This window comes from Neophocaena asiaeorientalis, unplaced genomic scaffold (assembly GCF_003031525.2).
Source record: "Neophocaena asiaeorientalis asiaeorientalis breed wild unplaced genomic scaffold, Neophocaena_asiaeorientalis_V1.1 scaffold36, whole genome shotgun sequence".
Taxonomy (NCBI): domain Eukaryota; kingdom Metazoa; phylum Chordata; class Mammalia; order Artiodactyla; family Phocoenidae; genus Neophocaena; species Neophocaena asiaeorientalis.
The window spans coordinates 1,070,368-1,096,400 of NW_020174149.1; the positions used below are offsets into that span (position 1 = coordinate 1,070,368).

General features: G+C 37.1%; 1 protein-coding gene across 1 annotated transcript in view; it reads right to left on the bottom strand.

The window, feature by feature from the left end:
* ZNF804B (zinc finger protein 804B) overlaps positions 1-26,033 on the bottom strand; it is a 477,650-nt gene that overhangs the window by 68,607 nt on the left and 383,010 nt on the right. The window contains exon 2 of the mRNA XM_024755078.1: positions 12,057-12,200. Coding sequence (XP_024610846.1) covers positions 12,057-12,200 — 144 coding nt within the window. The remainder of the gene's footprint in view (positions 1-12,056; positions 12,201-26,033) is intronic.

Consider the following 26,033-nt stretch of genomic DNA (forward strand, 5'->3'; position numbering starts at 1 on the left):
TAGCTTTGTAGTATAGCCTGAAGTCAGGGAGCCTGATTCCTCCAGTTCCGTTTTGCTTTCTCAAAATTGTTTTGGCTCTTTGGGGTCTTTTGTATTTCCATACAAATTGTGAAATTTTTTGTTTTAGTTCTGTGAACAATGCCATTGGTAGTTTGACAGAGATTGCATGGAATCTGTAGATTGCTTTGGGTAGCAGAGTCATTTTCACAATGTTGATTCTTCCAATCCAAGAACATGGTATATCTCTCCATCTGTTTGGATCATCTTTAATTTCTTTCGCCAGTGCCTTATAGTTTTCTGCATACAGGTCTTTTGTCTTCTTAGGAAAGTTTATTCCTAGGTATTTTATTCTTTTGGTTGTAATGGTAAATGGGAGTGTTTCCTTAATTTCTCTTTCAGATTTTTCATCATTAGTGTATAGGAATGCAAGAGATTTCTGTGCATTAATTTTGTATCCTGCTACTTTACCAAATTCATTGATTAGCTCTAGTAGTTTTCTTGTAGCATGTTTAGGATTCTCTATGTATACTATCATGTCATCTGCAAACAGTGACAGTTTTACTTTTTCTTCTCTGATTTGGATTCCTTTTATTTCTTTTTCTTCTCTGATTGCTGTGGCTAAAACTTCTACAACTATGTTGAATAACAGTGGTGAGAGTGGGAAACCTTGTCTTGTTCCTGATCTTAGTGGAAATGGTTTCACTGTTTCACCATTGAGAAGTATGCTGGCTGTGGGTTGGTCATATAAGCCCTCTATTATGTTGAGGTAGGTTCCCTCTATGTCAACTTTCTGGCGGGTTTTTACCATAAATCGGTGTTGAATTTTGTCGAAAGCTTTTTCTGTATCTACTGAGATGATCACAGGGTTTTTCTCCTTCAGTTTGTTAATATGGTGTTTCACATTGATTGATTTGCATATACTGAAGAAACATTGTGTTCCTGGGATAAACCCCACTTGATCATGGTGTATGATCCGTTTAAATTGATTTTGGATTCTGTTTGCTCATATTTGGTTGAGGATTTTTGCATCTATGTTCATCAGTGATATTGGCCTGTAATTTTCTTTTTTTTGTGACGTCTTTGTCTTGTATTGGTATCAGAGTGATGGTGGCCTCGTAGAATGAGTTTGGGAGTGTTCCTCCTTCTGCTATATTTTGGAAGAGTTTGAGAAGGATAGATGTTGGCTCTTCTCTAAATGTTTGATAGAATTCACCTGTGAAGCCATCTAGCCCTGCACTTTAGTTTGCTGGAAGATTCTTAATGATGGTTTCAATTTCATTGCTTGTGATTTGTCTGTTCATATTTTCTATTTCTTCCTGGTTCAGTCTTTGAAGATTGTACTTTTCTAAGAATTTGTCCATTTCTTCCAGGTTGTCCGTTTTATTAGCATATAGTTGATTGCAGTAATATCTCATGGTCCTTTGTATTTCTGCAGTGTCGGTTGTTACCGCTCCTTTTTCATTTCTAATTCTGTTGATTTGAGTCTTCTTCCTTTTTTTCTTGATGAGTCTGGCTAACGGTTTTTCAATTTTGTTTATCTTTTCAAAGAACCAGCTTTGTTTTATTGATCTTTGCTATTGTTTCCTTCATTTCTTTTTCATTTATTTCTGAACTGATCTTTATGATTTCCTTCCTTCTGCTAAGTTTGGGGTTTTTCTCTTATTGCTTTAGGTGTAAGGTTAATTTGTTTATTTGAGATTTTTCTTCTTTCTTGAGCTATGATTGTATTGTATAAACTTCCCTCTTAGAACTGCTTTTGCTGCATCCCAAAGGTTTTGGGTCATCATGTTTTCATTGTCATTTGTTTCTAGGTATTTTTGGATTTCCTCTTTGATTTCTTCAGTGATCTCTTAGGTATTTAGTAGCATATTGTTTAGCTTCCATGTGTTTGTACTTTTCACACTTTTTTTTTCCCGTAATTGATATTTAGTCTCAGCATTGTGATTGGAAAAGTTACTTGATAGGATTTCAATTTTCTTAAATTTACCGAGGCTTGATTTGTCACCCAAGATATGATCTGTCCTCGAAAATGTTCCATGAGCACTTGAGAAGAAAGTGTATTCTGTTTTTTTTGGATGCAATGTCCTAGAAATATCAATTAAGACTATCTGGTATAATGTGTCATTTCTAGCTGTGTTTCCTCATTTGTTTTCATTTTGGATGATCTGTCCATTGGTGAAAGTGGGGTGTTAAAGTCTCCTACAATTATTGTGTTACTGTCGATTTCCTATTTTATGGCTGTTAGCATTTGCCATATGTATTGAGGTGCTCCTATGTTGGGTGCATAAATATTTACAATTGTCATACCTTCTTCTTGGATTGATCCCTTGATCATTATGTAGCCTTCTTCTTTGTTCCTTGTAATAGTCTTTATTTTGAAGTCTGTTTTGTCTGATATGAGTTTTGCTACTCCAGCTTTCTTTTGATTTCCATTTGCATGGAATATCTTTTTCCATCCCCTCACTTTCAGTCTGTATGTGTCCCTAGGTATGAAGTGGGTCTCTTGTAGACAGCATATATATGGGTCTTGTTGTTGTATCCATTCAGCCAGTCTGTGCCTTTTGGTTAGAGCATTTAATCCATTTACATTTAAGGTAATTATCAATATGTATGTTCCAATTACCATTTTCATAGTTTCATTTCATTTTCATAGTTTCATTTTCATAGTTTCATAGGGTTTTTTATTGTAGGTCTTTTCCTTCTCTTGTGTTTTCTGCCTAGAGAAGTTCCTTTAGCATTTGTTGTAAAGCTGGTTTGGTGGTGCTGAATTCTGTTAGCTTTTGCTTGTCTGTAAAGATTTTATTCTCCATTGAATCCTAATGAGACCCTTGTTGAGTAATCTTGGTTGTAGTTTTTTCCCTTTCATCCTTTTAAATATGTCATGCCACTTCCTTCTCTCCTTCAGAATTTCTGCTGAAAGATCAGCTGTTAACATTATGGGGATTCCCTTGTACATTTTTTTGTTGTTTTTCCCCTGCTGCTTTTAATATTTTTTCTTTGTCTAATTTTTGACAGTTTGATTAATATGTGTCTTGGCGTGTTTCTACTTGGATTTATCCTGTGTGGGACTCTCTGTGTTTCCTGGACTTGATTGACTATTTCCTTTCCCATATTAGGGATATTTTCAATTATAATCTCTTCAAATATTTTCTCAGACCCTTTGTTTTTCTCTTCTTCTGGGACCCCTATAATTCAAATGTTGGTGCATTTAATTTTGTCCCAGAGGTCTCTGAGACTGTCCTCAATTCTTTTTATAACGCTTCATCGTTATAAAATGAAACGATGAAGAAAGTCTAAAAGTTTCTGAAAAGAAGGATTAAGAGCCAAAGTGACATATACCTTTTCAACAGCAACACTAAAGGCTAAAACCCAGTTGAAAAATAAATAAAATGTGAGCATAGAATAAACGCATTTATATTTACTGACAGACAAGGGCTCCCAAATTTTACCTTGTGTGTATTCTTCCTTAGGAAGCTTTGGGAAAATAGGTTCCATCAAAAGGAGTAATAAAATAAGATATAGGAAATCATGAGATCAAGGAAACAAGGACTACAGCCTAAGAGAGAAACAAAAGCATTCATAGGATGATGATAAAGAGAAGTCCTAAAAGAACAGCTGTGCAGCAGGTCTGGAAGGCAACCGGGTAACACTGGAGCAGAAAGACCCAGGACTTCACCAGAAGAGGGAGGGGCTGGACAAGGACTGATCTATTATTTCATTTATCTGATGTTTTGAATTTGATGTTTGAATCAGACTTTTTTCTTATGTATGGTAAATAGTTCAGAGATGAATTAGAAATAGGCAGCAGTTTTAAAAAATTGAGCAAATAAAAAAATAAGGTAGTTTCTAACTCCAGGAAATAATAGGTATACAAGAAAGAAAATATAATTATAAAGTAATCACAGTACCTTATGGGGGTCACATAAAAAAATCTACAAGTCACAGTCACATAAATTCTGATCATTGACTTAACACAATAAAATACAAATCCCTATGGACTGACAAGATATAAGTGAAAACATATGAAGGCAGAATAATGTGTATAGTATAATCACATTTCATGTTTATGTTTTATACAAGAGTTTATGACTTGATAATAAGTATTTAGAAACTTATCTAAAAAGATATGGACCAAATGGTAATTAAATGCTATTACTTAATGTTCCATACTTATATATTCCTTAATTTTTAATATAAACAAGTATCTAAGCATTCCTTTTAAGAATTAATTTTGTATAAAATATAGATCCAGGGCTTCCCTGGTGGCACAGTGGTTGAGAATCTGCCTGCCGATGCAGGGGACGCGGGTTCATGCCCCGGTCCAGGAAGATCCCACATGCCACGGAGCGCTGGGCCTGTGAGCCATGGCCGCTGAGCCTGCGCGTCTGGAGCCTGTGCTCCGCAACGGGAGAGGCCACAGCAGTGAGAGGCCTGCATACCACAAAAAAAAAAAAAATATATATATATAGATAGATAGATAGATAGATAGATAGATCCAAAATGTAATTTAACTTTTACACAGTATTTCAGTTTATGTGCATCATAATTTAGCCACTTTATTTTCATTGTATGTTTAGATTGCTTCTGGTATTTTTCTATTTTAAATATCTTCATGTATAAATCTTTGGAATTAATGTGATTATTTTTCTAGAATACATGCCAGATGGAATTGTTCTAGGAAAAATTCACATTTTAAGTCTTTGATAAGTAATCTAAAGCTGAACATCAAAAAATTGAGACAATTTATATCCCCACAAGCAATGTTTAACCGTATCTATTATCTCACATCTTGTCAACACTGGGTAGTATTCTTTTTTCATATTTGACACCATTTTCTTGAAAAATTCTTCAAGTTTGTATTTATATGATTACAAGTGAGGTAGACCATGTGTTCATATGTTGTAAGTCATTGACAGTCTTCTGAATGTACCCCTCGCCTTTCCTCTCCTTGTCACTGCTGTAAATATTTCAGTCATATCTCTTGGGCTCTTAGGCTCCCATCTGACGGCAGAGCCAAGCTCTCTTCCTTGTGTTCCAACCCTTAAACTGCTTCTAGGTTTTTTCTTCTAAATCACAAATCTGATAATAGCATTTGCTTGCTTAAAAGCCCATGAAGACTAGCAATTTCCCATAGAGTAAAGTCTAAAATTCTTCAAGTGGAACACTACTTCAGCATTAATATGGGCTCAAGTATTTTCTTAAAATATAAAAATGTGTTTTCATGACAGCCTTTGCTCAATAATTATAAAGAACTTGGGATTAGAGAGCTAATTTTGCTCATTATAGTATTCACTCTAACTACCTAAGAAGTGATTAAGGAGTGACATCACCAAGATGGTGACATAGGTGATTGCTGACTTTGTTCCCCCTCAGGAGAAGAACAACTAATAACTATTCAAGAATAAGACATCACTGAGAAAATCCTACAACACAGGGGTGAGGCTAAAGCACCCCTTGCACCACAGAGACCAAGACACTAAATCAGAAGGTGAGAGAAGAAGTTACACATTGATTGCATTGTCCCTCCCCCAGGCCAGTGCAGCATCACATGGAGAGGTCTCCCTTCAGCCTCCAGTTTCTCCAATGAGCAAAGAAAACCCAGGGCGGACAACCAATCCCTACCCCCAGCATTGTGGGTTACTTTGTGGGAGCCCCTACTCTGATCTTGCCCCAGATTGCAAGGGAATCTTCAGGGCTCAACCACGGGGACAGAGAATTGGGGTGAAGGGTCTTAACGACACTTGGATCTTGGCAGACTGAGTTCAGACCTACAGTGCCCAAGTAGTAATCCCAACCAGCAACAAAGTGAAAAGATAACCTATGAAAGGGGAAAAATATTATCGTTATATATCTGATAAGGGGTTAATATCCAAAATATATAAAGAACTCATACAACTCAGTACAAAAACAAATAACTCAACACCTACCATAATTATCACTTCATGATATATGTAAATAAATTGGGAATATGCCAAAAATCACTGAATTGTACATTTTTAAACAATTAAAATGGTAAATTAAAAAATCATCATGCTGTAACCTGAAACCTACATGGTGATATATGTCAATTATATCTCAATAAAGGAAAAAAGAAGTGATTAGTCAATGATGGTAGAATATACTGACAAAGGACAGAGTAGCAGGGTCAGTATGGTGTGCTGGTATATCAACTCTGGAAAAATCAAATGAAACATATAAAGCCCTATTTGTAGTGTGTGTGGATCTCCCACCATGGCTGATTTCAATCTACCAGTGGTTTAAGAACCAGCTCACAATTTTTTTGAATATTAAACAGTTGGCTCTGGAGAGCCAGTGTAGGCTGACTCCAACCACCACTGACAGTGCCAATAGGGTATTATCTGGAGAACTGGCAACATTCTAACTTGAGTTAGGATGCAAAGGAAAGATCCTACAGAAGAGATGACATTGAGCTAAGACACAAATGAAAAGAGGAATCAGAAAGTTGAAAGTCATCTGAAAAAACAGCTCTGGAAGAAAGAGATATGGCAAACACACTAAGGCAGGAAATCACTTAGCACATCTGAAAAACAGAAAGTACAAGAACATATATTTTAAATTTATTTTTCAGTCGGGAGCTCACCTTGAGATCAAAAGGTCTCTTAACCAGGGTGAAAGCAGTATTTTAGAAGAGGTGAATTATGATTCAGAAGCTAAGATCAGTTTTGGTTCTTTTGTACTTATTTGCTAATAGAGTTTCCAATTACTGCTGGGTAATTCTTGTGGGAGGGTGGTGGCGCAGATATAGAAATATAAAATCTACCAGAAACCTGGGTTTATAGAATACAAAATACAGCAGGAAATAAGTATTATTCTATTTTACCAACATTTATGGTTCTCAGTGTTCATTCTAGACACTCTAGTCTATATTTCTTCTTCAATCTTGCCAAGCCTACAAATTAACTATACTTTTAAGTCCTGTTGCCACACTAAGATGACTAGTAGCTTAAATATACTATGCTGAAATGTATCATTGGGCAGTCTTTGGATAAAATATAAATCAAATTGTAGGAACAAAGCAAGAATAACTGGATTAAATTCAATTATCAGCTTTGGGAATCTTTTCCCTTTGGCGTCAAGATGACAAAAGATAATTGTTTTGTTTACTTTATCTTGAGCAGGTAGAGATGGGGAGAATCCAAAATAACATTTTAAGAATGAATCAGTTGGAGTTCAAATCCAGGCTTTAGAAGTGAACAGCTCCTCCAGAGTGAAAAGAAATTCTATTGCGAAGCGAACGAAGATTAGGAGGATTAAGTGTCACATGTGGAGGATCTGAAAGTGGATTTGTTTTTTATTATTGAAGGTATTTTTATGGGCTAATTGTATGGGGATCCGGTTCATTTGTTTTTTCTAAGCTGAGATGAGCCAGTATGTCTCTGGGGAAGGAGAGACTTGTGCTGCTTGTGAGGATGTGTATTATTTGTTTCAGTATTATGCATTAGCGGCTAATAGTCCCAAGAAAGGGATTATGACTTGGTAGTCTCAGAAGTAATTAATTGTTACTGACATGTTAGCTGTATTAATAGTTACAGTACTCTCTTTATCCAATACAACTCTCTTTATTGTAATTTGTATACATGTTCAAATTGCTTTAGTAATAATGCTCAACATTTACACAGAATTTTTAAAAGTTCAAGGCAATAGCTAAAACAATCGAGTTATTTCCAAAAACATGAGTTAGGTATAGAATGTGGCTGTCAAAACTGGAAATTCAATTTTTCCTAGTTGAAGAAACAGAAAAAAATCAGCTTTGTTACTGATAAACGTTTTCTACAAGAAACATATCTCAATTTTTATTAAATTATAGAAAACATTGTTAAATGTCCAATGGAATTACTTTAAAGCTATGAATCCCAGATTATTTTACTTTATTATTTAAAGTTATATATTAGCTTGTTTCTCTAGAATTACAATAAATCTGTAAATAATATAAGCTTTGCAATAAAATAAACACATAGGACTGCAATTTAGATACAAGGTAACACAAAAGCTTTAGAAATCACTTATTAAAATGAAGGATCCTGAGTAATTATAAATGAGAGGAGGTAGAGAGGTAATTCAGATTACCCTGTTTCTAGTTCTAAACTATTCTATTAATGAGTAATAGAATTAATTCCATGTGAATTTGGATTCACTTCTAAGTGTACCAAGAGACCATATTGTTGGAAGTTCAGCACAAGAGGCCAGATATTTACTCTGAATCCACATGGAAAATAAAATTAAGGCAACTGTTCATATTACTTAGGCCAGAAAATACTCTCATCCAAATCCCCAGCAAGAACCAAGTAGAAATATTTAGCTTTGGGATTTGGGAGGAAAAAAAAAAAAAGATTTTGCATATTTTACTTTAGTGCATATTTCCTATTTCTTGTACCTAAAATTCAGTTTCATTTAAAAGGCAAATTGTAAACTCAGTTTCATTTAGAATTCAGGTAATTTTCAAAATATTTTGGGCCCAAATAAATCTTTAGATGGAAGTATTTCAACATTTATCTAAGAAAGCAGTTTTATGAGGTCTATGGCAAATTTAATTATTCCAATGTTTCCCAAAGTGGGCAGCATGTACAAAACTCTGTACAATATGAATGTGTTGATCAAAAGGAATTTGGAAAATGCTGTTAAATCAGCTTAGCATGAGATCTCAGCTTTTTTTATATCTGGATATAAGTTGTCAGTCTATGTATTAAATCTACTGAAGTATATGTTGAAATACAGCCCCCAGGCATCCCAGACAGAGGGAAGATTATGAGCCAATAAGAGCAGGTGGGAAAGCATAATGAATCTTTTAAGAAACTATAAGGAAATTCTGGGGTTGCAGGAGATAAATCTGGAAATGGATGCCTGAGCCAAACTGTGGACATTTTGAATGACAGACTAAGTAATTCAGATTTTTTAAAAAGTCAGCCAGCAGCCATTGACGCTTTCCAAGGAGGGGAGCGATAGAATAAATATGGTAGTTCGGGAAGATCAATCTGGCTGAAAATGGATAGGTTGGTGTGGAGAAGGGAAAATACTGGAGGCAGGGAGTCCAGTTAGAAAGCCCTAGCAGAAAATCAGGAGTGATATTAAACATGAATGGTGAAAAGAGAATGCAAAAGGAAGAATGAGAACAAGGTCTATTGCAAGAGAAGAATGGGAGGAATGAGGGACAGTTTCAAAGATTTTTAAAGAGCTCTCCAAGAGACTGATGGTGACTTTAGTGATCACAGTGAATCTTCTGCAACTTCTCTGGGTTATGCTTGATACAGGTTCCCATGCCTTGAAATAGGTGCTCTACCATAATGGACTTTCCATTCTTGGCTAACATAGCTAACTTATAATTCATTCTTTAGGACTTCTAGCTCACCTGTCATCTTTTCATTCTTAAATAATTTTTATATGTTCTCTTAGTATCCTAGATATACAAATTCTACAATATTTAAATCAATGTATTCTACAGATTGATTAGGTAGATTACAGGTTCCCCAGTCAGATTACAGGCTCCCTGAAATTAGGGATTAAATTCGTCCACTTTCAACAGCCAGCACAGTAGCACACAGTGGAAACTCAATCACTGTTTGAACAAGGAGTATGCCTAGGAATCTCAGAGTGTTAGTAAGCCTAAAGAAAGACAGAAATGGGCAAATAGATGGAATATAAAGATTGAGGAAAGGTAGTTTTATCAACATGTTGGAAAGCCAATGGAAATAAGATTGAGGAAAGTGATAAAAAGGGACATTGATGAGGCAGAATTGCAGAGTGAAAGGCAGACTGTAGAATGCAGATCTAGTGTGGAGAATTCACCCTCTGGTAGTCCAATACTTTCTACTGTTTTCAAAAGAGGCCTCATACTCCTCCATTTCCTCACCTTAGTTCCTTGTGTTTCCACTTTCAAGAATTCCATCCCATCTTGAGCCTCTTTTCCAACATTTACACATGCACACTTAAAGCACAGGTCAAATGTCACTCTCCCCTGAGACATTCTGTGGTCACTTATTTCTCTGAATCTCCAGAGTGACTTTTTTTAAATATGCAGCCTGAAGCACTCCTACATAAAATTCACATTAGGTGATACTTTGAGGAAGTTTGCCGTTATAGACATATTCTATCTAATAAATGACAAAAGGATGATAGAATTAGAATCAACATTTTACAACTCCAAATGAAGTAATAGGTTTAAGCAAATGATCATCTATGGATATAAGAACTATTAGTGGAAAAAGGTTGGTGGGGTACTTAATGATGGATGGATCAGGGCAATAGTATCTGAACCCACCGATCAAACTTCAAGTCATAAAAAGAAAGAAAACTAGACATCATACACCTCCTTATGGAAAGACACAACACACCCTCTAATATATTTTTACCAAGAAAAAAATGTTAACCTGCATTTGACCAGATTTTATCTGTAACAACAAGTTTAAAGGAAATATAGAAGACAGAAAACGTGCAAAGACAACACTGGGTTGTATTCAGTAAAATCTCAAATTTGTGAAACAATACAGTTTTTCAACAAATAAATTGCAAGGAGTAAAATTTAAAGAGGGAGTGAAAAACCCATAGTTTAAATACATATTAAAAGAAACTTAAAGATGTGTCAACCAAAAGTGTGATGATAGGTTTGGATCCTGATTTCAACAAACCCAAATTTATAAATCATTTATTAGACAAATGAGAAAACAAGACCACCCACTGATACGAAGATACTGTTAATTTTTAGGTATGATGATGGCTATGTTGTTTAAGCGTCATTATTCATCCTGAAATACTTTCAGATGAAATGGTACAATGTTTGGAATTTGCTTCAAAATAATGCACGGTGGTAGCAGGGGTGGGGAAGTGAGTGGTGGTGCTATAAATGAAACAAGACTGATTGCTATTGGAGTTGGATAGTAGCCACACAGTTCATTTTTATTTATGATTGAAAAATTCTCTTTTGTGTCATTTCAAAATACAAGCTCCTGTGCTCCATCTTAGAACTACTGAATTAGAATATCTAAAGGAGAATCTGGAAATCTGCATTATTAAGAGGTTCCAAAGTGATGGTAATGCACACTAAGATTTGGGGATCATAGTCCTAAACAATTCACCCCATTGTTCTTGCTCTTGTCAGAGACACCCAGTCAATTATATATGCATGCTGTATCTTTAAAGTTAGAAATTATGTCTTGCATCTCCCAAAGCCATATATTTTATATGTGCTCAATAAATATTAGTGATGCTAGTCAAAACCTTTACTGCTGCTCACTCTGAATACACATTCTAGGTCTAGAATATACGAGACTTACCCATATATTCAAAGATATTAGGGGTGTGCACCGTCTCGGCTCTTAGCCATAATCCTCCGGCTATGTGGAATTTCTTTCTTAGTGGTATTTAACATTCCTAAAGGGCTAGTATTCTCATACCTCATGCAGCAAGGATAAAATTTAACAGATGAGAACAATAACCTCCTCTTTCACAGACAGATAGAAATAGAGGATCTTAGCTTCCATGTGTAGAAAAAGAAAATGAAATGTGAAGTGTTTATACCTGCCATTACCCCTCAACTTTGCCTTTGTCAAGATTTTCTTTGTTTGCAATGGTTCATTTATTAAGTAATCACTTTGACCCTCCTAAGAGGGTACTCTTGGGAAAATGTAACCTTATATTGAGAATTTTTTCCCCAAAGACTTAGTATTCCCTATACCTTGGAACTCTTGAAAGAACTCTATGATAGATTCTGTCCTAGTACTAGTCCAGTGTTCTAGTTCTGCCACTAAGTAGCTAGGTGGTTTTGAATCTGGCCCTATTTTTAATGGGTCCTGGTTCCCCCACATACATAACTCTAAAATAAATGTCAATCTACCCTTGGATCATCTGTAAGTTAACCTACAGTTTTACATTCCTTCTAGGAAAAAGTATTTCACCCAATATTTAAACAGAAAACACAACCTTCAAGAAAAAAAAGGTATAAAATGGTTTTACCTCAGCATCTTAGACAAGGCCAGTTGCATATATTGTGTTCTGAAGGTATAAACCCAGGAATATGAAGGCTATTTCCCACTTCGACTTACCTGCTTATGAGCATGATCATAAGAATTAATATGATTGTCAAACTCCTGGTGTTTGTGGTACTGCTTGTCACATAATTCACAGTAAAAGTTTGCCTTTACATCTTCCAGGGCCTTTGCTGTGGACTTCTCCTTTTCTGGAAAATCCTTAAAAAAAAAAAGGCAAAAATGTTGGTTACATTTCTCTCTAATAGCATAATCAGATCTCATATTAATCAAGTTGGTATTTAATTTTACTGTGACTAAAAGGATATGGTTAGTCACATTACATTTCAGAAACTCATGGCACTGTGGAAGCAACTTTCAGCTTAGCCTTATCCCTAAGTTATCAATAAACACATAATGACTTATCATAAAGGAGCCCTCAGCTGCAGTATGGTCATTACTCATTCTTCTCCTTGCCACCCACTTCCAGGTGTGGTTCTGCTGACTCACCTAAATGGAATACTCATCCCCATTTCCTCTGCCTATCCAATAGCCTATCTGAAACACCGTAAGACCTCTCCACGACAATATTTTATTGGGGCACTGACTGCATTGTTTTGCATTGTTCACCTACTGCTCACGTTTAGCCTCCCTGAGATCATGTGTTGGGACTTACTATTCTCTCTGCACACAGTGCCTTTCCCACCTTATTAAACTGGTGAGCTTCTACTCCTTTCCCAACACCCACTCTTTGCCCCCTCTGGGAATCATTTTCCATGACATTTCAAGGAGGAGAAAGCCTCCATTACGTTATTACTAAACACATCTATGATCATTCCTACTTTGTCCTTTTCATGGACATTTCTTTCTTTGATATTACCCCTTACATTTTTTGGATTCCACACAATTCCATCTTCGGCCAACTGAATTATCCACTCTACACACTCTCCCTGGGTGACCCCATTCATACCATAGTTAGAGCCTTATTTATCCTTAATCTCTAACTCCAGCCTAAGCTTCTCCCACAAGCATCAGCTCCTGCTAGACATTGCCAATGAGTGTACGGCACAGTTTTCAAAATTATTACACTTAAAAGTTGGACTATGCTCTATCTCAAACAGAATTTTGGCCATATCATCCTCCTGCTTAAAATCCTCCTGAATTCTCTCACTGCCTATAGAATAACAGTGACAAATGCTTATTGAGCATAAACAATGTGCCAGGTATTAGGTTAAGTATGTGAATTATCTCATTTGTTCCTCACAACGACCCTATAAAAATAAGTTCTATTTTAATCTACATTTTACAGATGCATCAACCAGCACTCAGAGAGATCACACACTTGTGGTCACTGAGTTACCAAGTGCAGAAAGGATTTGAATTCAAATAACTAATGCCTACCTCCTTTGTTAGTAAACAGCTGTGCTTTACCATCTCCCTTTACCATCTCCCTCACCATCCCCTTAATGTACCATACAAGCTCCTTCCTACCTCATCAGTGTCATTTATATCAATCCATGCTCCCATGTTACCCTCTTTAATTCTATTAGCAGACACGCCACATGATACTAAAAGATTTATTTTCATGCCTATGGCTCCCATAAATCTTTTGAAGGCAGGAACTGTTTTATTCATTTTTGTGTCCACGGTGCCAAACGTATTGTCTAGCCCAGAATAGGTGCTTATTTAAAATGCATTACATAAATTAATAGATAATGCTGGCTTACATATTCATGCCTCCTACCATTCTGCAAGTTCTTCTCTATTATCCCAAGGCCTAAATAAAAGAATGACTGGCACTTAGAGGATACCAAATAAATATGCATAAAGAATGGGTGAACAAAATAAAGAATGGATTTCAGCTTTGTTTCTCCAAAATGACTAACCTTCTATAAAAAGAACTTAGGCCATAAACCTAAATCATAGGGCTATCACTACCCAGACAAGAAAGCAAACACAGGGAATTTAGGCAGATTCTACAGGGTTGGGAGAAGTGATGGGGCAGTTAATTCAGACATGGAACATAATGATTCAAGCCCAAATGTAAGTGTCTAAAACACATGGCAAGAGGCAGGAAGGACATGAGTAACATCAACAAAGATCAAACTAGACAAAATATCTGGATTGCCTATCTAAGAGAGTTGACGTAGAAATGTGGTTACATTCTAGGCTAATGAGGCAAATAAAAGCTACTTGACAGGATGTATCCAGTAATGAGAATGTGGATACCGATTTCAAGACAAAAACCCAGTTAATCAACGAATGGAGATAATACAGTCACTTGATAACTAAGGGAGCAGTAGAGCATTGAGGTAGAGCATATCTTTTGATGCAGTACACTTAGAATCAGGGGAAACCATTATTTTTCATCCAGTCTTTCTCACTAGAAATTTGTTATGCCCTTTCTCAGTATAATTGCAGGGATTGGATTGGAACAGGGACGACTTTGGTTTACCCATAGTTCTTCTTACTTTGTGATGAGCCAGGAACAACAGCCTCAGAAAACTGGCCATGTGCCTTGGATGTTGAGCAACTCTGCCTCAGCTATGTTAACTGGGAGTGGAGTAGGGGTGGCGACTGAGAATTCAGGGTGAATCTGTAGTTTAAAATGTGCTTTCTAATTATTCCAGATTTTGGAGAGGATTTTGTGACAAAAGTTCAATGGTCAGGGGTGGAGCTTTTCCAGTTACTCTTGGCATCTATATCTAAACATTTTTTATCTCTAAAACACCCTTTAGTTATGATATTATAATATATGACTCTCAATGAAAAATGTTATGAGAGTTCTACCAACATTTTAGTCATATACCATCTCCTACAAATGTTTACATTTTACAAAGCCATCAGACTAAATTACATGCCCTGTTTCTTGCTTCATTTTTCTTGCCGGGAAATAGTGCTGATATACCCGTTTCTCTTCCCTATAAGGGACAAATGATATCCCCACAGCACATCCTAGTCCCCTTATTAAGAGAGGAAGGATGCACAGGTGGGATATAAATGCCATGAGCAAAACATACAGAGTTCACAATCCAGTGTGTCCCTCAAAGCCAGAAGTAAAAGCATAAACCCAACAGCAGTGACTGGGGAAACTGAGGCCTGAGAGTAGAAATAAAAGGCAAAGGAGACTACAAGCCAAGAGTTGGGTAAGGATAGAGGAATCATAGAGGAAAAGAAAAACAAAAATCCTTAAGAAGTCTTGGCAAAACTTGAAAACTGAGATTAGAGCTGGAGCTGACTTTTAGTAAAAGAACTATAACTTATTGGTCCATGGTATTACTCAGCATAAGGTAGACCTGCTCTGAAGTGTCAAACTGGACTACCTGTGGAGATGGAGCTGAGTTGGCCCATCTCTATGTGCCAGGAGGCTGGAGGGTAAGGTCTCAGACTAGTAGGGGAGGAATCATGTAGTCTATCTAATTCTACCATTTAGCAGAAGAGGCAACTGATGTTTAGCAATTTCGTGATTTGAATAAAATCAGCTAACAGTAAAGCAGGGGCACAATTTCCGTTGTATCACGCTGCCCCATCCACTCAATCATTCATCCGTTCATTTAACCACACATTCATCCCACTATTATCAAGCACTTAAACAGTCAAGAACCTCTTGTTAAGCAACCTGTAATCGTCAGTTTCTTACTAGGTCTCTACCTCAGAGTTTTACAGTCTAGCATGGGATAATTACATATGAACAGGTAAACACTATAAATTGCAATACGGTGATAATCATAAGTCGTTAGAATTTACCTAGTTCACACTAGTTAAGAATAATTTGAAGAAAAAGTCAGATTTTTTCTCTCTCTCTCTTCTTCACACATAGCATTAGATACGCTGTAAGTTCTCAGCATTTCTTGCCTTTTTGTTTAATGACAAGATACTTTTACTGGTCAAACAGCTTTGAAGGCAAATTGAGGTGAGATTTACTCTCTGAAATAATTACAGTCTTTAAATATATTGAGATATGGAGTAAACATGAAAGGAGTAAATAGCCACCTATTCTCAGTATCAGTAAATTTTTAAAATTAAAAGTGAATAAAATTCATAATAATAACATTAGACATATAACATTTGATGTATAGCTGTATCATTGATTTGCTAGTCATACAAACTTCCCTTCTCACAGTTTGCCTAGAAGAGGAGACTTCGGAAGCTTGTTTAACAGAAAAAATAACATTTATGAAATAAAAGAAAACTTCTTGTTAAGCATTCTCAATGATCCATTAAATGTTGAAAATGAATTATAAATTGAATATGAGTTAATAAGTCATTTTTAAAACATTAGGCATTGCCAGTGGGCAATTATGTTGCAGTTCAGTAAGAGTTCCATAGTAATTAATTACTTTTCATAATTAATATTTTGGGTGCGAAGAGAGTAAATATACTTTTTCACACTAAGAATTTTACATTCATGCATGTAACAAGTGTGTCTGTAAAGTGGCAAGTATTCCGACGACAGTAACGTGCTTAGTTACAAATATGTATGTTTGCTACCGAATTATTTTTATTATTGTAATGATGCTTACACACTAAAATCCATTGCTCTCTCTCTGTGAAATAGAAATCTGCCAAGCCCTTCATGTTTGTTAACTCAATCTTCACAACGACTTTACTAAGTATCATCTCTTATTATCCCATATAAAGACATGGAAGACAAGGCACAAACACATCTAGAAACTCACTCAATGTTGAAGAGCAGAGACTGGATTCAGACTCAGATCTGCCTGTCTTCAGAGCTATTAATCACCAGGCTCATGGCTGCCCTAATTAGCCTTTATCCAGATGCTGCATAATTCTGAGCCGTCTCTGCTAACTGTTTTGGTAGATTTGGAATGATACAGAGCCCCTTGCTCCCAGAGAGAGTAAGAGGACTAATTATAATTTTAAAAATCTATAAAGCTCTTGAAGCTGAGAGATGGGCGCTAGGAAAATACAAGGTGGTAGTCCTGTTCTGCTGGTTGTGAATATGTGCCTTGATTATTGAAAAGAAAGAGAAGAAATCAATTGCTGTTCTTCGTATCTCCCTGATGGCAATACCAGCTCGGAGCTTTGAGAACTGAATTCACATTCTTTGCATGAAAGTTCACATTTGACCTTTCACTGTTATGTGTAAGAGATCGCTTTAAGAATTCTAATATTCTCTAACCTGTTCTGTTACACGGGCCCCAGATAAAATCCTGTCTCAAAGATAGTGAATTCCCCTCCTCCTTCGATCAAGTGGCTGTCGCTGATTCAAAAAAATCTCTTTTGGTCCCCATTGTCCCCTTGCACCTTTGTAATAGATTGGGTAATGGGAAACTTGATTTAGAGGGGTTTCTTCATGTATTTATTTTATTTTTGTGATAGAGAAAAAAAATAGTGCTTGAAGACTGACTAAATTGAATCTCAGCTTCTTTCTTACAGCAGTTTAAACTTTAAATTTTCAGTTTTCTCAGGATAAATTAAAGGGAGTAGTGGGTAGCTTGAAGGATTGTTGTGAGTATAAAATGAGATCAGTTTCATGGAAGCATTTAGTACAGTGTATGCTAAAAGTAGGTACTTGATGTTTGGATATTTTGTGTGTATGTGTCTTTGTATTATATGTATGGGTATCGTTGTATCCATATGACACTAAATTTTAAAAAAAAAATAATACCATTCTCCTATGAGTCTATAAAGCAACTTTCATTTTCTGATGAAAATTTAAGCAAGTGATAGGAATCCTTATCCTTTTCAACCCACCGTCTCATATGAAAGCACAATCCCTGATAGTAAAATCAAATTTGGTTTCCATAAATATGATTTTCAGATGTTTTTATCTCACAATTTGTTGTTTTCCTTTAGGGTTTTTTTTTTTTTTTTTTTTTTTTTTTTGCGGTACACGGGCCTCTCACTGCTGTGGCCTCTCCCGTTGCAGAGCACAGGCTCCGGACGCGCAGGCTCAGCGGCCATGGCTCACGGGCCCAGCCGCTCGGCGGCATGTGGGATCTTCCCGGACCGGGGCACGAACCCGTGTCCCCTGCATCGGCAGGCAGACTCTCAACCACGGCTCCACCAGGGAAGCACTCACAATTTGTTTTTAACTTTTGGACTGTTTAGAAATCCCACACACAGTCAAGAGAGCACTGGATGCCCTTAATTAACATTAATATTACTAATATTGATTTCCCTCAAGATGTGACGGGCTTCTTTTATATGGTCTTTGCATTCTCTAGCATCTAGCATGTTACTTGTTACTTAGAAGAAACTCAGTAAGTATTTGTTGAATAAGTTAAATTAATGAATAAAAACCAGAGAATGCTTTTCCCACTAAGTAACAGATAGCTTGGCTCACTGTAAATGAATTATATCACGGGGAATTAAACTGCTGAAATGATGGCAGAATAAACAGATGAGTATGATTCTAAACATATGGAACTTTTGGAACAATCTTTTAAAAAAATACGGATTCTGAGGTCTAAGTAGCTTACTGAAGAATTAGCCTAAAGTAATAGAGGGTGGTAACTGCATACAGATTCACAATCAGAACTATAGATTATTGATTTCCAGTGCTCCTCCTGTCTTACCATAATCAATAGTTCTCCTTAAAATTTGTTGAGAATCAAGTGTTGGTTTCCCAGACTTGAACTGGACACAACCAAAGTTAGACCTTTCCAGCAATGCCCAGGTAGGTATAATGTCAGCCACTTCCTGGATTTGAAAAAGAGCTTTTCCCCTCTTATTAGTGATTCATTCAAGCTGCCTAGATGAGAAGATGAATACAACCACATTAAATATGTGAACTTATCACTGGGTGGCATGCTTTGGGAACATCTCAGCATCGTTTCTAATTTGGAAAGAATGATGAATTTCTGACTTACTGGCAAGATGCCAGAGTGATGATTTCATTTCTGTTCATGAAGCAACAATTAAATATTTAAAGTTTGCTTGTATAACTGCTTATTTTGGAGAAGATTCCCAATTGGCTGCATTTGAACAGAGGTTATTTTTGAAAAACACATGCATATCTGTTAGAAACATTGTTCATCAGTATTCTACACCACCAACTTCATCTTCCTCAGCATAAATTAATATACAGTTCCTCTACCAGAAAAACACATAAGTATATAATGCAGTCCCAGGTGTACCCTAAAATAATCATAACAGTAGCTATTGCTTTATTACCTAACTACGCATGTCTGCCATAAAGGAAAAAAGGCGCACATATAATTTCCATATTGCTTACCAATGGGATACAGATGCTGCATTGCACAAGTTCATAAAGGTTATGGATTGGTTTTCAGAGTATTTTTAACAACTAATGAAACAGTAAAATACATGTAAACCAATGAGATTTACTGGACACCGTGTAGTATGAGCCCATCAAGATGCAAGGACTACCAGTCTCTTACACAGAACATCCCAGCCCTCACCAGTAAAAACAGGCAATATTTTTGGGTGGGAGAGAAAAAGAGAGTACATGAAAATATATATGTAAATCTACCCAGGGTCAAGGACAAGGTCGAATCCATTAAATAGCAGTCCTTGGCCTAGAGTTCATGCCCAACAAACGTCCATTAACGAATTCATGAATGAATAAATGTAGTGAGTGAAGGAATGAATACATTTAATTTCTTTCTGACCTTTTTCCTGTTTAGTTATTGTGCTAAAGGGGAGAGAACTGGAAAACCTGAAATGAGTATGGTGATGTTAAAACCCATACACTTGTACACTTCAAAGAGTGAACCCGAAGGTGGAATATAGACTTCAACTAATAATAACACATCAATTTCAGTTCATCAATTGTAACACACTCACCCACCACACTAATATAAAATGTTCATAATAAGGGAAACTATATATAAAATTAGGGGAGAGTATACAGGAACTCTTTGTATTTCCTGATCTATATTGCTATGAACCTAAAAATACTCTTAAAAAATAGTCTAGTATTTAGAAAATAAGTGTACAACGAAATCACATTTTTATAGTTCTACCTTCATTGAACTCAAAGAAAAGCAATGCATGACATAAAAATAATCTAATCCATGTTATGTAATGTACATGGCTGAGCTCCAGGGGTGGGGCCAGATGACAAGGAGGGCTCCTCTGTATGGAGAGATCTTGAGATCCCCAATTCCATTCTGTCATTTTCCACGAGAGAGAACAACCCTCAGCAATCCTTGAGAAAAGCAGGACTACTGACAGACCATATTTATAATCATTAGATCCACTGGAAATTCACGGGTAAAATTTCTATATTTGAAAGAAAGATTTTAGAATGAGTCTATGCTGTGGGTGTGTAAAATATGATAAGAAAATGAGTTTTCTTCCCCCAGACTGACAATAGTGTCCCATTTATGAAGGTAGTAATTACCACTCCGTCAATTCAGCCCACAGATATGTATAACTGCAATGAATACAGACATACTGCATTCATCTAAATTGAATACATTTAAATGAATACATCTATTGTGCATTAGACAGGAAGTACTTTCATTTACCCATTACTCCTGCTGTAACTACTTATTTTAAAAAGGCAATTAATAGTGTCTGACATTTCATTTTCTAATATAAGAGAAATCAATAAAAAATGTCAGGTAACTAAGTTTTCTGGAAAGTTGCTAGTGACACCTGCTAAATTACAAACCATTTTTAAAAAATTCAACATCTGTAACAGCTATCTAGGGGAGAAATTGTCATTAATAGATGCTGACCTAGACGTTGCTTCACTTTTGCATGGGAATTAATGGCAAATATGTTCCCCTCAAAAAGATTCAGGTGATTGTTAAGTCACTTCCTGTTCTAAGGCCTTCTCAGGTTGCTTTGGAATTCATCTGTACAATTCTAAAAAGCCGTGTTTCTGTTCTATATGTGCTAAAACAGGTCTAGAAACTCCTAAAATGATGTGCTAAAATAGTATAAAGCCAAAGTCTTTGCTTTTAAAAAAGGACACACAAACCAGAAAAATGACAGAACTCCAAGGACATTCTTTCTGTTTTTTCTGAACATTTGCTATCTTGTTGGATTAAAAAGTCTGCTACATTTGGTTTACTTGTTCTATAACCAGAGATGTTTAAAAGTGATTGTGCTCACAAAGGCACTTCATTATTTCAAACTGGCTGCTCCAGGGTTCTATCTATTGAAATTCTAATAGGTAATTTACTTTCAAACTTAGAGAAAACTAGCAATTGTGAAAGAAGTATGCTATACAGAAGCTTTGTGTCTCAAATCTTGAAAAATTAACTTCAAGCTGGGAAAATGTGTTAAAGTAAAGGAAATCTATTAAAATGCTAGTTTTCTTTAAGAGGAAGGCATTCACAAGGGCTAAAGGAAATGCTATAAACTACATTACATTCATTTCAAGATCAGGAAATGATGTACAAAACGTGGGGCTCTGGGGCTTCTGGGAAGATGGTGGAAGAGTAAGATGCGGAGATCACCTTCCTCCCCAAAGATACACCAGAAATACATCTACACGTGGAACAACTCCTACAGAACACCTACTGAACGCTGGCAGAAGACCTCAGACCTCCCAAAAGGCAAGAAACTCCCCACGTACCTGGGTAGGGTAAAAGAAAAAAGAAAAAACAGAGCCAAAGAAAAGGTACGCGACCTACACCAGAGGGAGGGAGCTGTGAAGGAGGAAAGGTTTCCACACACTAGGAAGCCCCTTCGCGGGTGGAGACTGCGGGTGGCGGAGGGGGAAGCTTCAGGGCCGTGAAGGAGAGCACAGCAACAGGGGTGCGGGGGGCAAAGAGGAGAGATTCCCGCACAGAGGATCAGGGCTAACCGGCACTCACCAGCCAAGAGGCTTCTCTGCTCACCCGCCAGGGTGGGCGGGGCTGTGATCTGAGGCTCGGCCTTCCGTCGGAGCGCAGGGAGAGGACTGGGGTTGGCGGCGTGAGCCACCAAGAATCCTGTGTGCGAGCACAGGACACTATCCACACACCCCTTCCAGGGAACCTGTGCAGCCTGCCACTGCCAGGGTCCTGGGATCCAGGGGAAACTCCCCCGGGAGAACACACGACGCGCCTCAGGCTGGTGCAACGTCATGTTGGCCTCTGCTGCCGCAGGCCCGCAAACATATGTGTATGTATAACGGATTCACTTTGTTATAAAGCAGAAACTAACTAAAACACCGTTGTAAAGCAATTATACTCCAATAAAGATGTAAAAAAAAAAACTTGGCTCTTTGCATATATTTTGGAAGAAATATTTGTCACATATATTATGTATTAATTATTATTCTCATAGAACTTTTGTAAAACTTGAGTCATTGACTTCAAAAATCCTCAAAAAGAAAGGGTGTTTACCAGTTTTATGGATATACTCTTGCTTTTATTGAAAATAAAAACAATTGTCAATTGAAGTCAGAAAGGCTGATGAGCTGGAAACTGGGGCAAAAGTTAATATGTGTCATAAAGGCAGAACTGATAGTACGGCCCACGCAGACTGTGGTGAAGAGTTGAAACAGATTTTCACAGCTGCTTGAGCAGTTGGAGGATCCATACTTATTGTTAACACTAGCACCCACTCAATAAGCCATATAGCGTGCCCCAGTCTACTGTGTGTGATTTTGTGTGTGCGTGTTTGCACTGTTCATAGAGTTAGTCTGGAAAGAGAGCCAGCTACAATAGAACAGAAGTTGTGGGTCCACTGTAAAAGAAGTGGAATAAAAAAGTCAGAATCGCCATACAGGCATGGAAGGGACTTTAGAAAATCTATTCTAGTTAAATAAATTTAATCCAGAAGTTCTTTGGTTTGCCCAGGTTGATGTAGAATGATAAGTAGCAGATCTGGGCTAATTCAAGTCCCTGACTCCAACCTTGGAGAACAATAGCAGAGCCACAAATTCTACGAGGCCTATTTCCTTACTTGGAAGAGGAGATTGAGCTAGACGACCAAATTTTGCATCTCTGAACCTTGAAATGGATAAATGAGTATCTGCAGTCTTTAAGCTGATATAGGTCTAAAGATATTCTCTTTCTTTTCTTAAACAACACAGTCAAAATCTATTTAACATCATATTTAGAAAGGATGTTCTCACTGTTGGAATGCCAGAAATAGAAAATTTTCAATTTTAAACCATCTCCTACAGAAGGAGACAGAATCACTCTAGTAGAGGACTTCCTCTTCCCTTTACTCTCCTAAGCTTAAAAAAATATATATTAAGAGCTTAGCTAGTCCATAGATTGTTAGTTATAGTTACAGTGGATTGAGCACTGAGCTGAACCAGTGCTAAAACTGGCTTTAGAAAGGAGGAAGCTACATTCTTTTCTGATATTGGAGGGATATCTTAGATGAAAGAGAAGAAAAAGCAGAAGATAAAAGAATTCATACCTAAAATGATTTTTTTTAAACTTCTATGCTGCCCTTGAAGGAATTTAATGTATGGTGGGGATTTAGTTGTATTATAAAGGTTTGGATTAGTTACTGTGTTATTCTACTATGCAAGATAATAATAACACATAATTCCTGTCTTCAAGAGACTCTCAGACCACCTGAAAGGACAGAATTAATTCACAAATTGCAAGTGAAAACAGAAAGGAATATACAGTAATATGGTGGGGATTTAAAGCGCTATATGTATTCAGAGAAGGGAAAAAACCACGATGCTTTGTAATGTGCCTATATACCTAAGTAGAATAAACTTATTAAGATAGAATTTTATAAAGAGCCTAAGTTAATGGTCTTGTATTTGACTCTTACATATAAAAAAATGAATGTCACTTGATCAGTCTTTAATTCTGGAGTTTAAGAAGGTGGCATAGGGCTTCCCTGGTGGTGCAGTGGTTGAGAGTCCAGCTGCCGATGCAGGGTATGCGGGTTCGTGCCCCGGTCCGGGAGGATCCACGTGCCGGGAGCGGCTGGGACCGTGAGCCATGGCCGCTGAGCCTGCGCGTCCAGAGCCTGTGCTCCGCAACGGGAGAGGCCACAACAGTGAGAGGCCCACGTACCGCAGGAAAAAAAAAAAAAAAAAAGGGGCAAAAAGTATTTCTGAGAATGAATCAACCTACATTTTGTTATGAGAATAATACAGATTTCGCTCTATGTACTGATAAACAAAAAGCCATACAGACTTTAGAGAGAATGGAATCCTATTCCCTGTCTCCTCTTCTATTACAGCTGGTGTTATTTCTGACCAGTAACTAACATAAGAATTATACCGTACCCCAGGAAAAAAAAAAAAAAAAAAAGTGGCATAAAGTATTTCTGAGAATGAATCAACCTACATTTTGTTATGAGAATAATACAGATTTCGCTCTATGTACTGATAAACAAAAAGCCATACAGACTTTAGAGAGAATGGAATCCTATTCCCTGTCTCCTCTTCTATTACAGCTGGTGTTATTTCTGACCAGTAACTAACATAAGAATTATGATTCTGCCCACGTTGTTCCTTAGTGTCCTCCTTGTGATTATTTTCCCAGGACACCTCTCTTGGACTCACTGCTTCTTGTTTCAGAGTATTTACACAAAGTCTGAGTTCACTTTGATCACCAAAGCACAATTAAGTGATTTTAAAAATTAATTCCTATAGAACTTTTTGCCTCCATCAATTATGCCATGGAAAATCTTGACTGTCTGTTGTCTGCATGAATATTCTGTTACAACTCGGGGCTGGAATCTGTGTTCTCACTAGTGGATGAATTTGTCAGCAAATCTCTATTCTGTACTAGCGGCAGTGATAGCAGGGACATGTAGGGGAAAAAAAAAGTCATTATAGTATAAAAAAAAAAAGAGAACCTTCACTGATAAGAAATGACAATGCCCTTAAACTTGTAAATAAATACCATTAGGCACTCCCTAAGAGTAGCAGCAAACACTCACAAAGGAGCATCCCTCCTGGTTTATTGTACGCCCAAATACCACAATAGCTGCACTTTGGATGTCCATCTAGGGAGGAACAGAGATCAAGGCAAGAGTATGAATCGTAGCTCAGCTGCTTGCAAACTCCATGGCCTTCAATGCATCACTTAAATTCTGTAAAACATGGATGGTAATGTCACCTTCACGTGCTGATTATAATGATTAAATAAGTTCAAACATAAAAGGCACCTAATACCATTCCAGGTACCACTCAGCAGTCACATTATCTACCTACCTACCTACCTATCTACTTACCTATCATCGATAGCTATAGATAAAAAACTATAGTCTTAAAATGCTGAAGTAGTGGCCAAAGTGGAAATATGCCAGGAGGAAGGGTGTCTAGGAAGTTCTAAGTTTTGAAATTAGTTATTAAAAATCGACGAGGCAATATGTCCTTGTGGTTAGGAGTGTAGTTCTGGATCAGACAGACTGAGTTTAAATCAAAGGTCTGTTCCTCATGATGGGGGGGGGGCGGGAAGATCCAGCAATTCCATCTTTATCTGTGTCTTCATCCCAAAACAGGAGCACATGCTAACAGTAACTAACTCATAGGACGGTGGTACTGATTGTGGAAGCAAATCAAATGAAACACCTGGCATAATACCAGCCTAATATTGCTATCTGTTTATATTTTCTAGGTTTTGTTTTTACACAGTTTAATAGCAAATAGAAAAACACATCATTAGATTTGAATGCGATACACAGTGACAATTGAAGACAGATATCTGGCTGGTTGAGAGCAGAACTGTCTGGGTTGGGAATGGAGACTTGATGGGGGCGGGGTGGGAGTGGTCCCTGAGGATTGCACTAAAAGATGCTGGCTCAACTAGGAAAGGGGAGTCGAGCTTCCCATAACTGACATCCAACAATGTATAAAGAATGGGCCCACAAAGTCCAATAAAAAGCATTTCTTCCCACAGGGGAGAGATTTAGTTATCTGTACCCGACTGAGTGATGTACTATGTGGATGACAAGTTCTTCTTTCTATGGGACCTGTCTTTGTGTTGCAAACTAAAGGGGAAAAAAATCCAATGCAAAAACAAGCGGAAACCTCAGCCAGACCCTTAATCATGCCCCTATGAGGACACGAGTGCCCGTTATTGCTGACTCTTTTATTTCTAAACGCCCCACGGTACCGTATTCTGGATAAGTTACTTGTTAGAAATAATGCTGTTTGCATTAAACATACATTTTTCTTTCTGTAAACAGGCTCTGCTTTCTACT